At 40.1% G+C, this 16,724-nt stretch overlaps 1 protein-coding gene across 3 annotated transcripts in view; it reads right to left on the bottom strand.

Annotated features, from left to right (window-relative positions):
* Positions 1-5,084: 5,084 nt before the first annotated feature.
* Positions 5,085-16,724, bottom strand: part of PUS7L (pseudouridine synthase 7 like) — a 21,136-nt gene continuing 9,496 nt past the window's right edge. For all 3 annotated transcript variants that reach the window (XM_052667421.1, XM_052667422.1, XM_052667423.1), the window contains one exon: positions 5,085-16,294. In XM_052667421.1, the coding sequence (XP_052523381.1) occupies positions 15,971-16,294 (324 nt within the window). In that variant the 3' untranslated portion in view covers positions 5,085-15,970. The remainder of the gene's footprint in view (positions 16,295-16,724) is intronic.

Genomic DNA, 16,724 nt, shown 5'->3' with positions numbered 1-16,724 from the left:
ATTTAATGCAGTTGCCTCATGAATATTAACAATTTTTTTCAGCTACAAATATAATCGGTCTCACTGGAGAAAACATAGACATTATAGTTTTATTTATCTTCAGAATGACTGAAAACATTCTTCCACTGATTTTGGTATCTTGACTAAGCTGACCATTTTAAAAATTAACCTCTTTTTCATAATGCTTTCAATACAATTATGGAATGGTTTTTATATCAAGAAATCTATTGTGATGAGAAAGGCAATGTTCTGCTTTCACAGCAGATAAAAACAAAACTTATGAAGGCATAAAACTGTCTGCTTTCAGCAATCTTAATCCATTGACAGCAAGGAGTATTCCAGGTTTCCGAAGTCTGGTCTAATGGTTGGTGATCCTGCGCATCCTTTTCAATCCAGGCCATTCTATGATTCTATGATTCTGTGATTCCAGGACATCAAAAAAAAAAACAGGACAAAAATAGTGTAGGATTACAAGTAAGTAAGTACATAGATTCAGAAGGAAGACCATTAGATTAAATCAACTTTCTGAAGTTTGTGACTGAGGAAAGACACACAAAGGGAGGATTTTGGAGCTGAAAAAATGGTATAACTCCAAAATGACTTCAAGTTTACTGTTTCCAGTAAGGCAAAATCAAGATGCAAAGTAAGAACAGTCCTCTCATTTGGAGATAAAACACAAGCAGAACTTTCTGCACAGGTGAAGACACCAGTCTCCAAAACACTGAAAACCAAGATGTTATGGCCTAGCAAAATGGAGTGCCAGATTACCCCACCTTGCAGATCGAGTTGGGCTCCATTTACACCAAAATGCTACGTTAAGTGAAGGGGAATAATGCTCCACTCTGCTGCAGCACCCGAATGCAGAAAAGGCAGTGCAAAAGGCTGAATAGCAGTGCAGTGATGAGGACCAAAGGAGATGAAGTTGTAACGATGGAGTCCATGTTGTGTCAGAGCTAAGAACTGAGATCTTAAGAGTACACAAAATATATTCGTCTTTGATGTCATGAGAGCAAACTACTGACATTTTCTTCCTCTCTCTGCAGAATTTGAATTCATTTTTTCTGGTTTCTGGCTGGTTTCTGATTTAGAAATCTCTTTCCATCACAGCTGCCTTCAATATTTACTCTCTTTCTCTGCCATTTGATAAGTTTAATATTTCAGGATTTCTGTGGTTATCTCTAAAAGATTCTATTTTTGTTCTATTTTTCAATCTACTCCTGCTGGAATAGTTTGTTTTTGTACATCTTCCAGCAGTTTTTACAGGCTGATTTTTCACATCCGTAACTGAATCCAAAGAAATGCTCCACAGCATGAAAATCACACTGTGGATGGTTGTTTGAAGTACCTAGTACCGCGCTGCTTTATCTTCCAATCTGGAAATATCATTCCATTTCCTCAGCAGCACTCTAATGGTCTTATATCCCTTTACCTTTTCAGAAATATAAATTTCATGAGTTCAGATGCAAATATAGCCTTTTAGAGACAGATCCTAGAACTGAAATTCAGGCATAAGACAGCACACTCCTATATGAGCATCTTTGTAGCTCTCAGGTTCTCAGACTGCTGAATCCCTACTCTCTTCCTTGATGATGCTAGGATGCTAGGACTTCTCTATGTATTGCCCTGATAAGTGTTCCAGCAGGCTGAAATCAAAGCCAAAGCCCCACTTCAGCTTACTCACAAAGCTCGTTTATCAGCTACTTCCAGCAGTGCTGGTGGGAAGACAGTGTCAGAACTTCTGTTGAAGCATGTCCTTGATTTAGGGTTAGCCCAGTCTCAAAGTGTGCTGGGGCTCTGGCAGATTGCCTTGACAATCTGGTTTAGCTGACTAGCAGGCACTGGAAGCCCCCTGATTTACTTAAGAATAATTGTTCCACAAATAATGGAGCATCATAATCATTCTTATAAAAATCAGGAGGATTTTGTGATAGTAAAAAGTCTTAATATGCCATTTATTCTCTCATTGTAAGTTTACTTGGGAATATAGCTTACTAACCTTTAACCTACGCCTACTCCCTTCACATAATAATGGGTTCACATTAAGTAAATGCCAAAGAAAACTGACTTCTTGCACGGTTCTGATCAGATGATGATTTATTTTTTATTCCTAAATTTACTTCCTAAGTTTTCTTTTACATTACTGTGTCTTTCTTTAATCTTCTCATAGTCTGTTCCCATCATTGCAGCTTAGCAAATCATCAGGCTAGTGACCTGTCCTTACTCTGCTAGTTCCTATCCCCTTGTTTTTTTTTTCCCACACTAACCATAATAAGATAATAAATCTTGTCAATAATGAAATAATCCCTGAGTGAAATACATAAGCAGTCGTTGTAGCAGGTGTGCTCTCATCCAGGTGAATCTCTCACCACTAAGCTGGTACTGCTGCACTGGCACAGCTGCCCGGAGAAGCTGTGGATGTTCCATCCCTGTAGGCATTCAAGGCCAGGACGGATGATGGGGCCCTGTGCAGCCTGATCCAGTGGGTGGTAGCCCTGCTCATAAGGAACTGGAGCAAGATGGTCTTTATGGTCCCTCCCAACATAAGCCAGCCTATGATTCTGTGATTTGATGAACTGGAGAATCGCGCTCACTCATGCTGTCATCTATCACTACAGTACATATCAAATCTTCATTAGAAGAATGGCACTGCTTTACAAAAATGCATAGAGGATAAAACCCCTTAGAATAACTAGGAAATGGAATACCTGAGATTGGATGTTGTCAGTTTGAGAACAAATGTTCCAGGTCATTTGTTTGTCTTCCACAATTGCATTTTTAAAGGAAGGAATGGTAGATCCATGAGTTTTAAGAAACCCTGTAGGCAACTGTCAGCAGAAGTTAGACAGACAACAAATTCCATCCTGGCATGTGTCACTTTACAGTCCCAAATCAGGTAACAAAATACCAAAGGACATGCATCTTTGATGCAACTCTAGTTTCTGCCTTTCATGGATCTCACTTTGAGATACTCATTTCTCCTCAGGCGTTGCATGATGTTGTCCAAGGTCTTGCTCAAGAGCACAGGCTCCTTGCCAAGAGCCACATGTCTTGGTGTTAGAGATTCCTAGGTGGGTATCGCATTGAACATGTTTGGCTGTGAAACCAGGACTTAACTTTTTGCATTTTCATTAGTTTAATAAAATAGGTGCTTCTTACACAAAGATACTTCAAAATGTAAGAACAGTGATGTTGTACAGTCCAGCACTGCTCACTCTCCGTATTAAATTATTCAAAAATGGCAAATAGTATCAATTTATTCTCAAATTAATTCTAAACTATCCATGACATAAAAAAAACTCCTGGCTTAAAAAAACTGATTTGTCAAGCACTACTCAAACCTATTCCATTTCCTCTGAACAGCATGTATTAAGATATGCAGCTTGTTGTATCATCCACTTTTGAAAGAGGGACTTACATAGAAGGCCCTTCCCTTCCCTTCCCTTCCCTTCCCTTCCCTTCCCTTCCCTTCCCTTCCCTTCCCTTCCCTTCCCTTCCCTTCCCTTCCCTTCCCTTCCCTTCCCTTCCCTTCCCTTCCCTTCCCTTCCCTTCCCTTCCCTTCCCTTCCCTTCCCTTCCCTTCCCTTCCCTTCCCTTCCCTTCCCTTCCCTTCCCTTCCCTTCCCTTCCCTTCCCTTCCCTTCCCTTCCCTTCCCTTCCCTTCCCTTCCCTTCCCTTCTTTCTTTCCTTTTCCTTTTTTTTTTCCCTAGTGACTACTGATATTTTGACTCTACATTTTGCTCTTCAATATCACATCCTGGGGCAAAACACAGAAGCTGTGGTCTGGGCTTTTCCTAATGCTAAATGGATGGAGGTTTCATGCTGATTTTACATCCCATCTTTCTTCAGTGTGAAGAAACCAAGTTTACTATTGCTTCCAAAATATCAGGAGGAAACACGGACGTTAAAGAATTAAATGCTGGGGTTTTGAGGGTATTTAGGAGGGCCAAAGGTCAAAGCTTGAGAACCTGCGTCTGTAAAGTCCCAGTCTCAGCTTTCTCTGCAGACTGTCCTTTCTGCTGCTCTCAGGAGAATGGGGCAGTTTCAAAGAAGGCTACATCAGGGCAATCTGATACCCCGCTGCGGGCTGTGTTATAACCTGGTGTCAGCCTTGCAGTGCCTCAGCCACCTGAAATGATTCCTTTCTGGATACTTCAGAAAATCCTTTTGAATGAAAGGTGCGATAGCCCCCAGAAATAAGATACCAGCATTATCGCTGATTCAAATGAAAATCATTGTGCTGTCAAGGTGTGTAGTTACCTGTGTTATTACCTGAAGTTTTGGCTTTCCCATTTCATTTCTATGGATATCTTTGATCTCAGTTAATACCTTAATTTGGAGATCTAGACAGCTGTAGTGTACATACAAGAGACAGCATTGTTTCATAATGATGGGGGATTTCTCACCTGCTATTTCATCCTAGTTCAGTTAAATTAAGTGTTTGTATTTCATGAAACAGCTTCCACTTGACAAAGCCCCAGCTTGGATCAAAAGAGCAAGGATGGGATATTTTCACGTACAGAATACTGCATTTAGCTCCAATTGCTCCTGTCAGTTTTGTTCCATTACCTCTTGGAATTAAATGCTCATCCAAATAGATACTGCAGGTTGCCACAAAACTAGTGACAAATGGAAAAACACAGAATTTTCAGAGTTTTTGTTTGAATTTGTGCCCAAACCAGCAGCAAATGAAAGGCACCCTCTGATGACTACATATTTCTGCATCCGAGATGATGACCATATATACATTCAAATTAAGCAGCAAACTGAGGGTCATATCACAGCAGTCAGCTCTGACTTTTTGTGAATAATGCAATACTTTCGTTGATGTCAAAGATGAAACCAGACTATCTCTGAGGAATAGTCAGTCCCTTAATGGTTGTTCAATCAAAATAAATTACTCCACTGAGGCTACTTACGAAAAGAGGCCATATTTGCAGAAGAGTTGTTGTATCCAGTCGCTCTAGGATCTGTTTTTATTTGTTAAAGCAGTGAAGCTATCACATAATGGTCCTGTGCAGAAAAGATAGAGCAGAAATATTAAGGTTAAATGGTCAAATGCACAATTAGAAAATACCACTAAATGCAATTATGGCTCATAGGAAATAACTTTAATAATACTGCTATATCCACTGTTTCCACAGATCTACGTTTCACTCAGGGGACAGAGCAGCCATAAATACCAGGCAGACAGCTACAGAAAATGCTCTTTGGCACTCAGCATTCAGTGCACTCCTGTAGGGTCCATGAAGGAGTTCAAACTCCTCTCTGAAGAGGTTTATTGATTTCCTCATGGACATTTCATTATCTTATAGTAGCATCCATTACTCACAAACTATAAATAATTTTTCACAAAAAAAACTTCAGAAAGAGAGAGAATCATTTATCTCCATCTGGGGGAGCAGAAATTAAAGGAAAATATCTCCACTGACTTAAGGCGCCTGAGCTGATTCTCACAGTTCAATTTTCAGCATGAAGAAGGTGTCATTGCTTTCAACTGCAATTCACTTTGCAGATGAGGTTCCACAGTTTCATGAGAGCTTCTGTTAAAAGGGAGGACACATTTGTAAAAAGCCTTTGGGAGAAAGCCTTGACAAGTACTACACAGCAATTCTGCGCTGGAGGCAAGGACATCATCTAATTCCACAACACTCAACTGCTGCAGTTCCACATTTTACAATTCTGTATTCAGCTGCCTAAAACAAAAGACCATTTTTCCTTTCTCTATAGACTGCTCCACCATAAGTAGAGACCACAAGACAAAGACTCTTTCACTGCGCATTTCTTAGTCTTCCTCAGAACTCGATCCATTCTTCACATTTTCCTGTGGGAAAAATAATTAATAAAGGGCTGTATAATAACAGAGACACTGAAGATTGAATTAAGATTGCGCAGGGAATCTGAGCTTCAGTATGTTTCCACTTGCAAACATAATATTCTTTTAATGTGCTTTCTAGGCAGTAATTTCCTAAGCTTCCAAGAAAAGCCACTCAAACCCAAAACACTCTTTAATGTGGAATCACAAATTATGTGTACAGATCAGCTCCTTACAGGAAGGATAAGAGCAGGCTCAGGGCTGGGAAAGCCCCGCCTGGGCTGCCCACATCACTGGCTGTTCTCTTCTCTTCTGCAGCTCAGCTGAGGACACACTGCTCAGAAAAGCCACCCTCGGGGCATCTGGGAGTGGACGGTCCCACCGTGTGCTTGGCTCACAGCACTTCTAATCCATCCACACTGGGTGAAAGGGGTTGGCTCCACTCTTAAATACATGGAACATCCAACTTCCCCTTTAGGGACTCTCTGCAACCAGCTTTGTGTTGTGCTTCTGGGCAGAAACAGTTCTGAACTACCAGCAACCCCTTTGCTTTAAAAAAGTATTCACTATTTTGTCTTGAATTTCTTTAGATTCTTCCCAGGTTTTTGCCCTGGAAAATTGCCCATTATTGCATAAATTATATTATATATAAGGTCCTTAAGGTCACTTTTTCACGTATCCAGACAATCCCAACACTACAATATACCACAACAATCCAGCAAGCCCTACTAAACTATACAATCTATTGTGGAAGAAAATACAGATACACAATTTACATCCACAAATCAAGTTGCACAGTGTGCTAACTGTGAGCATTGCAAAGCAACATATTTCTTTTACAGTTCATTAATAGAGATTTTTAATTCTATTTAACTGCTTTTAATGGTAGATGAACCATGAAAATGTAATAACTGCAGCCAGCTGCCCATTTTCTAGCTCCTATTACCCACTGCAATGCAAATCGTTCTACTCAGTGGAAAAACAATCTGCATGCAGTTGAAATAAGCAGCTACACATAAACTTGGGGATCCGGTGCAGAGATTTTGCCAGGAAGGAGCCTACAGAGAACCCTGCAAAAGTCTTTCTGCCTCTGGTGTTCCAGGGAACCAGAAACGGGCAGAGAGGTTTTCAGAAGCATACATGTTTGTGTGTCTGTGTGTGCAGACTCTTTTGGAATCTGATTCATATGAACTGCATCAATTTGATATTCCAGAAATCATCTCAAATTATATTACAGTAAGCACACCTCAGTGTACTTTTTAGAACATGGAACATTAGCAATGTGACACTTATTATTTTCACATTTTCTCCTCCATGGTCTTCTCTGGAAAGCAGCAATTCTTCTGACTGAACACCTTGCTTCAGTGTGCTTCATGCCTAAATGAGCCTCCCACGTAACCTTTTGGTGGTCAGGTTCCGTGCTATGTACAACTCAGGGCCCTTTCCACGTGCGTACTTTTGATGAATTTGTCTGGCTCTGATTTTATCTCAGCATTCCTCAACAGCCACAAGATGGTCTTACATCAAGAACCTCAGCACAATAGCTGTTTTATTCTTTACTCACTCATTAAAAATATGACAGTCTGGAGATCTGCCTAGAAGCAATGTAAAGCCTAGAATCAAATTTCTTGTGATGTTTCTACCTCAGATGACAATTATGCTGATAATAAACTGAGCTGTGGATTGTTGTTTCACCTGCACGATTTGTCTGTCTGAAAACAAGAATGTTAGAAGGCACAACAAACTGCTCGTACCTTCCCCAATGGAGAACATAAAAGGGACCAGTAAATAGTGGTTCAGAAGGCAGCTGAAGCCCTGACAGTAGAAATGCTAATCTGTTCTTTTCTTGAATTCTTTCTCAGGATTACAACACTGGAAGAAAATTGTATTAAAATGTAAAGATTGTATTTCACAAAGGAAAAGTATTTGATATATCTTTAATATCCTTTCCTGCTGTTAGCTTAAGAGGCCACAGCATAAAACACAGTCAACCCACACAGTAAGGGATTTACCTTCCACATCTGCATTGCTTTAATATACGGAGCAGGACGAAGAAACTTTCAAGGATGAAGTTTTCCCACTCACATGCATAGCACATTACCTGTGTGCTCAACTAAGCCCTAAAAGCACTCAACAAACCTGCCCTTTGAAGATGACAAGTCACTTTACAATTCCTGAACACAATCAGTATCTAAAAGGCCCTGAGAGAAAAAGCAAGTTTCACCTGTAGGCCAGCTGCTTTGCTAGAACTAATCAGAAGATCACAGAATCAGCCTTCTGTGATCTTATTTTTCTTGTTTGTTAAGGTTTTTCTTGTATAAATTTGGGCAGGACAAGCTCTAGGTGCTGCCAGATCTCTTCTTTCTCTGTCCAGCACTCACCACTGAGCCAAGATTGGAGACATCTCAAGTGTTGAAGGGCTGAGCTTGGTAAGGAAATGAGGCAGTAGCTTTCTGAACCTCTGCCCTGCAGTACTGCTTTACGCAGCTCTTACTATACCAAAGACATGAGAAATGGGTAAGTGATTTGTTGCCTCATAAAGGGAAGACACTTCTCAGCATGTAAGAGAGAGGAAATGTTGAAGCTGAAATGAAGAACTCAGAATAAAATAAAAGAGAGTAAAATACCATGCATTGTGTAGGGAGGAGAAGAGGGAGAAGGCTGTCATTAATTCCTTTTCCCCTATTTACTGGTTAAAAGTACTAAAAAGCAGCTGTGGAAAACAATTTTTGTTACTTCCGAAAACAAGTGGCATGAAGTACAAACTTAGGGCCCATTTGAAACTAGGAATAAAATAATGATATTGAGGCTTCACTTATAGTGAGATAGACCAAAATCATGTTTTTTCTCCATTAGATTTTCTTCTATTTTAAACTGTTCCTTTCATCACCATGGTGTCTGACAGCCCACACCCCTCTGTGCTATATATACCCTGTATTATCTCAACTGGCTCTTGTCAGTCATGCTGACAAGGATCTGACCCGAAGTGTTTGAAGCCAACCACCACAGTGCCTCTAAGCACGTTTCAGATGTGCATGGTAACTCACCCTGCCGTGACACTGCTGCAAAACTCTGATCTCATCTTCTCTGGAGTAGGGACAAATGCCCCCATAAATTGCAAGGCAGTATCAGATCAAGTCCATTAGCATTTACTTTCCACAATACCCAGTGTTTCCAGTAGTTATCCCATCTTTTCAAGTACTGTTAAGCACTGTTGATTCCATTACTCTTACCACAGCTTTTGACACAATTGCCGTTTCAGAAGCTGGCTTTCTTCTCTCAAGCAAAGACAATAGTGAGTCAGTACAAGCCAGATGCTGATCTGGCATGTGTATGTACAGAAATATTGAGTTAAATATGGCTATGCCAATTCACCTAAGATGTAATTCTCTTATTACCTTACTGACATTCTCTTTTATATTCTTCACTTTCCAAATCCACTCTTTTACAAGAGCTGCTTCCTTCTTAGGCCGTCTCTCTCCTGGAATTCCTGCCTTTCCCAACATGGCTCTGCAAAGGATCAATCGTGTCAGTAGTTCCTTCTGACAGTGCAGTCATACCAGCCTCCCAAATCATCTCCTCATCACCATTCTCTTAGATCAGTCATGAAAAGTATCCACCCCAATGTTTATTCTCCACTTAGATAATAGAGGCAATGAATTTGTATTGCTCGACCCACCACGAGATGTATTCACTCAGCCTGGTTGTGGCAACCTGAGTAAACAAGAGATGCAGAACTCTCTATTGTTGAGAGAGATTTTAATTTGAAGTATATTGCTGGTTTTCTTTGTTTTTCTCCTTGGGAAAAGCAGATAGGTGAGAGCTAATTTTCAGTGATATTCTAGAATATATTCTGGGAGAATAAGAAACTAATGGTCTACTTGAGACATTGCTGAAGTACTTGAGTGTGTGCTTCTGTGAAAATGTTGTGAAACAGAAATCTAGTCTTTGTTTTGGAAACACTGGTAGGAGATAAGCAGTATCTGTATCAAGAGTCCTGCCAGGGCTCACAGTCCATGCAAGGTAGTAAATTCTACCGTTGTTTTCCAGTATTCTTTGGAGTAAAGTGAGTTCAGTGATTTGCCAGCCATTTAGTGAAGAAGCATTATTTGCAAGGTGTAGAAAAAAAGTCGCTTTTCAAAGGAAGCTATTGGAAATTCTGTGGTCAGTTGGCACCAGGTGTCATTGATGTTTTAAGAAGGAGATAATGCTATGGCTGTCAGGCACCATGCCACTGGAGGCTTCTCCCACCCCAGCCAATGGCAGGGGAGCTGGAGGCACTGGGATAGCCCCAGCCCCAGCACTGGACATCTCCTGGGGGAGAGCTGAGGCTGGGCTGGTCAAAAGGCCTGACAGTGGGACTGACTGAGCAGGACCCACGGCTGGGCAGGGCAGGGCAGGGCAGGGCTGTGGGGAGCTGGAGCCCTGCTGTGGCCTGGCTGGGATGGACTGGCTGAGGAGGCTGACATGTTCTTACTCCTAGCACAAGATCCCCTGCCTCTTTTCTGAAACACCTTTTATCTCAGGAAAACACCATCATTCTTTTTAGCTGCTGTCATGGGATGGCTGTCAGCCAGGCTAGGTATGCCAAGAAAGACACTAGACAAAATGAACAGAAATGCCTGACTTTACAAACCATCAGATGAACTCTGGTAGGTTAGAGTGGAGGCAGGCTTCACCTTCCTCATAATTTCTGCTTGCATGAGGGAAGTGATGCTTGCATCACTCCAATGGGATGCTGGCGGCAAGTCAGAGGTTGGTTTGTTGTCTGGGCTGTATCACAAGCACACAGTCCATGACTCTGCATTGCTGCTGTTAAGTGATGGTTATTTCCTCCATGGCAAAGGCAGTTGTGGTTTGCAGTCATATTATATCAGATCTTTAGGTATAAATTCAGGATTAAAAAGCTACACTCTTAACTGATACTGTTAACCCCCAGCTTACAGACCTAATATTTGACAACTGAATGCTTAGCTTGATTTTCTATGAGATGTTGCCTCTTGAGTACTGGCTTTTCAGCAATAGTTGCGTTATTATCAACACTCTCAAATTTCCTGCTTAGCACATGCACATCCTTGAGGAATCTGAGTTCCCACCTTATCTCAGTTCTGCTGCTGTGTACGCAGAAAATGAACTAAACATCTCCTCATTTTCTCATCCCAAAACTTTTCTGGAGGAGGATTCACATTGACAGTCTTTCTGATATCTTACTGCTAGGACCTAAAGTACTAACAGTGGGCCTATAGCTGTGCCAGTTGCATATTGTAGAATGATCTGGTGAATACAGCACATGAATTCCAAGTCTTTTCCATCTGGATCAGAACTTGGCCTTATGTCTCCCAAATTCAAATTTCAAGCAATTGATTCTTACTTTTTGTTACAAATGTCAAACTTGGTCATTCCCTTCATGAACAGTAACTTGCATTGGCTGCAGTAGTGGTTCAGAGATTATGATATAATCTGGATTCAGTTTTTCACTTCGCAGTAGGCAGAGTACAGACCCAAACCAAGATTATTCACATCCAAAGAGTATTTTAAAATATCGTAACACATCTTGCCCTCTTCAATGTATTTCTCATGCCTTCCACTCAACTTCAGATTACTGGTAATTACAATGCGCATTTTATGCAGCTATTTCATGATGGAGAAAATATTTAAGCTATATAATTATATAAAAGTAAGCTATATATTGTTGAAGAGGTGAAAAATGAGAGATCTGTCAAAGGCATATACATCACAGAATAGAAGTAGTGGGTACTTGAGTAAGTATGATTTACTCATGATTTACAGGAAAGAACTGACTTGGCTTTAAGTTTTTAATTGAAGGAATGCTCTGAAAGATACAATCTTTGTTTGCTTATTTCAATCAATCATTTCTAAAGCTAATTAAAAACCCCACTATCCTAGGCGGGTGAAAGCACTGGTGTAAAAGCTGAAAACACGTTTCAACTGCCATAATACAAGATTCTGACTTCCACCAAGAGGAATGAAGAAAATTCTCCTTGATGCCTTGATTCTCCTTGATGCAAACAGGATTTCACTGATTCTGCCTTCTTTGCAAACATGACATGCTCAACTAATGCCACATGAACAAGCTGTTAGGTGCAACAGAAGCAGATAAATATATGTGGAGTATTGAGGACCCTCCACCTTTAAAATGATTCAGTTTTTTCACTTTGTACTTAATGTTGTCTAGGCTTCACAATGGAACACACTCATGTGCAGGGTTTGAAGCTGCCCAAATTATCAACTTCTGTTTCTTACCCTTGTTCCTCTATCTGAACGTAAAGTGGGCCCGGTGTGCAGCTGGAGCTCACTTTTTAGCTTCATCTTAAAGAAATTAAAAAGGAACCGATGTGCTGGAAGGCACGGCTGGGGACTGAGAGAAAGTGTCAATAGTTTCTCAGCTTGATTCCTTGAGCTTTTATAATGGGCAGAAATTGTTCAAGGGAATAGAAAGGAGTTTGTGTTCATCAGCTGGGTGCGACAGATCAGACCATCGGCTGACAGATGTCAACACTGAGAGAGGAGATAATGGGGTTAGATAAATGGATTTGGCCAATACTCACACATCTACCTGGCTTCTGAGTTGTCTTTATGATAAGAATGTAATTTTAACCCATCTCATTTTGGAAAATCTGAAAATTTGTATATTCTTATTGAGGATAATACTCGTCAAATTCAAAAGAAATTAAATGTAACAAGGTTTCACAGCTTAAGAACATTTGCATTCTTTCCCATTCAAATGCTTGATTACCTATCACATCCGATGAAAAAACCAACTCGCTATTGAACTTAAAACCCCTTTTGTTAGAAACAGAGTCAGAAACCTGTGTTCATTACTATTAGCAAAGTGCTTTGAGGCTTATCAGAAAAGGATGGTGGCAATACAAGTACTTAGTAAGATGAGAGATCACCAAGACATCAACCTTTTCCTTAAACTCAGATCAGTACACAGCGATTATCTTTTCCAAACACAGGGACACAGCTGTATTACTTCTGTAGGTTAGCCTTAAAAAGCTGAGTACTGCACTCACACAAAAGTCCTTAATTCAACAGTTCATGTACATAATCCTGCAAAAAGCTGGTGAGATTTAGAGAATGATTTAGCAATAAATGCCCACTGAAATAATCAGGATGTTTAGCATATAAACACTCTAATAGCTAACCTGACTTTTTCCTACTAGAACTTTTATCTTAAAGGAATTTAACCCACCGAAACACGTAATTAGCTCTTCCACATAAAGTTGCTGAAAGAATGATTTGCTTAAGAAGATTAGCTCTTTTAGTGTTCAATAGTAGTACTGACAAATGAGCCTAAAATGATTATAGAGGAACTCTGTTAGCTCCACCTTCTGATCTTTCATTTTTAAATAGAATGCCTTCAGTCAAAAATGTTTTAATCTGACCTTTCACATCTTTCCAAAACAAGGATCAACTTTTAATGCTGCGAATTCAAATCTTGTTTGTGATTGAGACAGTTTTCAAGGCTGTTTTGAGCTACGTGAAAGAAGACCACAGTAGTTTATGTAGAATTATGTAGAAAAAAAAATGCCAGTTTTTTCTTCTGGTTATTGTGACTGCATGCAGCATCTTGTCTGCACTTTCATACGTGAGTATTGACAACTCTTTTTGAGCAGCACTGTAGCAAAATGATTCTGTAAAATTAAAAATCATTTTACAGAATGAAGAATGGTATTTTTAAGTGCAGGTGGAAGACAGAAAAGGTGATACTGAAAAGCAAAGACAGGAATGAAGCTGTCTTTGCTGGCTTGTGCCACGGAAATGGATTTTTCAGTCGGTTTGGATGCACACCATAAAACTGAGGTGTAATGTAAGCACTGTAATAGAGCAAGCATTCTAAGTTGCCCCCAGTGGCTCTGCAGCTATTGTTTGCATGACAACCTATTTTCCCATACTAATGCTAAGGGTCACATTTTGAATGATTTACACAGACTTACAGAATAATCCTCTTATTTAAAGCAGTGAAATATCCAGATCTGTCATTGCTACACAATTTTATGCAAGCTTTGAAATCCTGAGAGTTGTATATCTATAAAAGTTGCATAAATAAGTGGTTTATCAACCTTTGGAGATTTGCATTGCCTCACTGTTCCAACAACTGAAAGACTGATGCCATAAACAAAACTCACGATATTAATTCTCTCTGTAAAAATGGGTTGAGTTCTCCATCCTACTTTTAAGTCATGCTGCCATCTACAGCTAGAATAGACACACCACTCTGCTTAGAATAGCAGGGTAATTGAGGCTGGAAGTGATCTCTGCTCTCTAGGCCAGGCAGGGTCACGTCTGAGATCAGACCGGTTTGCTCTGTTGGGCTGTGGAAATCTCCTTGGTTGAAGACTGCACAGACTGTTCCACTGCCCCCACTGTCCTTATACAGAAAAAAAGTATTTCCTTAAAACCAGGCTGAACATTTCAGTTTATGCCTGTTTATGTCTCCTCCTACCAAGCACCACTGTGAAGCCAGGTGCCATCTTCTTGCTAACCTCCCCACAGGCAGTGGGAGCTGCTGCTGGCTCCCCAGCCCAACCCCAAACCTCTCTTCTCTCCAGGTTGAGGAAGCCCAGCTCCTTCAGCCTCTCCTCCAAGGACAAATGCTCAGCCCCCAACTAGCTTGGGAGTTCTTCATTAAACTCATTTTTGGTTGCACTGGAGATAAAAGCTGAGCACAGGAATTAAATGTGATCTAACATGCAGAAAAATTAGATCTTTCTTTTGATTTATTGGCTCTGTCCTTGCTAACAGAGTTCAGGAGATTGCTGGAGGCCTTTGCTGCCAGGACAAATGGCTGACCCATGCTCAGCTGCTCACTGCTGCTCCCACATAGCTGCTGCACTCCAGCCTGGCCTGCTGCAGGGGTGCTTTCTTGCCAGGGGTAGCACTTTGCATTTCTCCTCTTTAACTCCTGTAAGGTTCCTGTTGGTACATTCCTCCAACATGTCTATGTCCCTCTAGAAGACAGATTCCCCAGTATTTCCCTTTGTTCCTTTATGTTGGTGTGAACTGCAAACTTGTTGAAGGTGAACTCCATGCCCCCTTCCAGGTCACTGACAAAGTCACCAAATAGCACAGAGCCCAGGAGAGACCCCTAGGGTATTCACTCCAATTAGGATGTGATCCATTAACCACTATTCTAACCTCCTCCAACCACTTTTTTGTTTTATCTCATTTGTAAACTCATCTAGAAAATACCTCTGAACTTTGCTGCAAGAATAGCCTTGAAACGTCAAGGTAAATTACATTCTTTGCTCTTCCTTTGTCCACAAATGCACTCATTTTATCACAGTTAACTTTTTAAATATATTAAAAAGAATATAAAAGTTTGTGGGTTTTTTTCCCAGAAGTGGTTCCATTAAATAGTCTTTGTCACCATAAGACCTTACAGTAATAGGAATAGAATCTCCTCCCTATAAATAATAAATCAGCGTTTGGTTTTTACTATGAACTCTTTTGCAATTTATTAATTACACACCTCATCTTACTGAGCTTACTTGAATAAGCACTATCTAGAAAGTTATGTACAACTTGGTCCTGGAATCATCAGCATTAATTTAAACTGTAGTATTCAAATGACTGATAGTGTGCCAGGTAATCTGTTACTCGTGGTTCAGGACTTCTACCTTTAATACTTGGCACGTGAATGCAATGAAAACAAAACAAAATTCAGTGAATCTCAGTACAGCAGCTTCTTGGCTGATTCCTGTAGGTTACAACTTGTGACATAACTGCTACTCAGTGTCCCCAAATATTTAGTATCAACCAGCTTTTAAAAAATAACTGTGAAATAAAAGACATGTCTATTTGCTGCAAACATGTTTCCAGGTCATAACTGCAGGCTGGATGTCTGTGCAAGTGTGAAATTCGTGCTTGCAGCCCACAGTTTCTTTAAGTTCTGTTAAACCTGTTTGACACAACACACAGCTTTGCATTTTTTACTCTAGATTTGCATTCAGGGTTTGGAATTTTTCTGCAACTGGGATTCCGGTGGTTTTCTTCCCCAGTCAGTATGAATCTCAATCTATTAATTACTGCTGTTCCTGGTTTGAAAATGTGATTTTTTTATTTTTCTTTTTTTGCATTATACAAACATATAAGCACTGGTATAAAATTCCTGCAGTCTTTCATTAACTGAAATCTTAAAAGTCACATTTCATTATTTCTCTGAGACAGACTGTTGCATAGCATGAAGGATCAAGGTCAAATGATACATGAAGAGCTACTTTTGACTCATTCAGATGGTTGTCTTCAACTTTGCTTCCTTCTTCACTGCCTTCCAAAAAATAGGAAAGATTCTGAACGTTTTTCAAGACGTGTCTGTAGCACCCAGGTATGTTCAGCTGCAATGGAGGCACTCGGAATTTGCACATCTGCAGCTCATCCTTAGAAAGCCTTTCACGGTACCACTGCCCAACTCTGTTACTTGGATACTTGATACTATGGCCCACCATTGGAAGAACAACCTTTAAAAAATAATACAAAAATAAATAAATAAAGCTCAGTGATTTCCCTTTAAAAAATATGATTACAATTTTAAATGCGTTTGGGGCCTGAAATAGTTAAAAGGCAGCTACTTTTTTTAACAACTGTGCAAGGCAGGTATCTTGGATGTAATTTAAGGGAAAGGCAGAACAAAATAATAAATGTGTAATGATTTCTAAAATGAACTAGAAGTACACTAACATGAATTACCTAATTTGCTGGGAAAGGCACAGCAAAGAAGACATTAAGTTGCATATGTATGACTTCATGATGCTCTGAACCTTCAAAAATTACATCAGTTACCCCTGAGCATTTTTCCCAGAAATAGACTAAAAAAATTTCAAAGTATTTACATTCAACTCCAAGAAGAGTATTACCATACTGCAAATGACATTGTACTAACTTCCACTA

This window comes from Tympanuchus pallidicinctus, unplaced genomic scaffold, assembly GCF_026119805.1.
Source record: "Tympanuchus pallidicinctus isolate F22 unplaced genomic scaffold, pur_lepc_1.0 scaffold8, whole genome shotgun sequence".
NCBI classification, from domain to species: Eukaryota; Metazoa; Chordata; class Aves; order Galliformes; family Phasianidae; genus Tympanuchus; species Tympanuchus pallidicinctus.
Note: the sequence above shows the minus strand (reverse complement) of the source record. Positions and strands in the feature narration are given on the sequence as shown.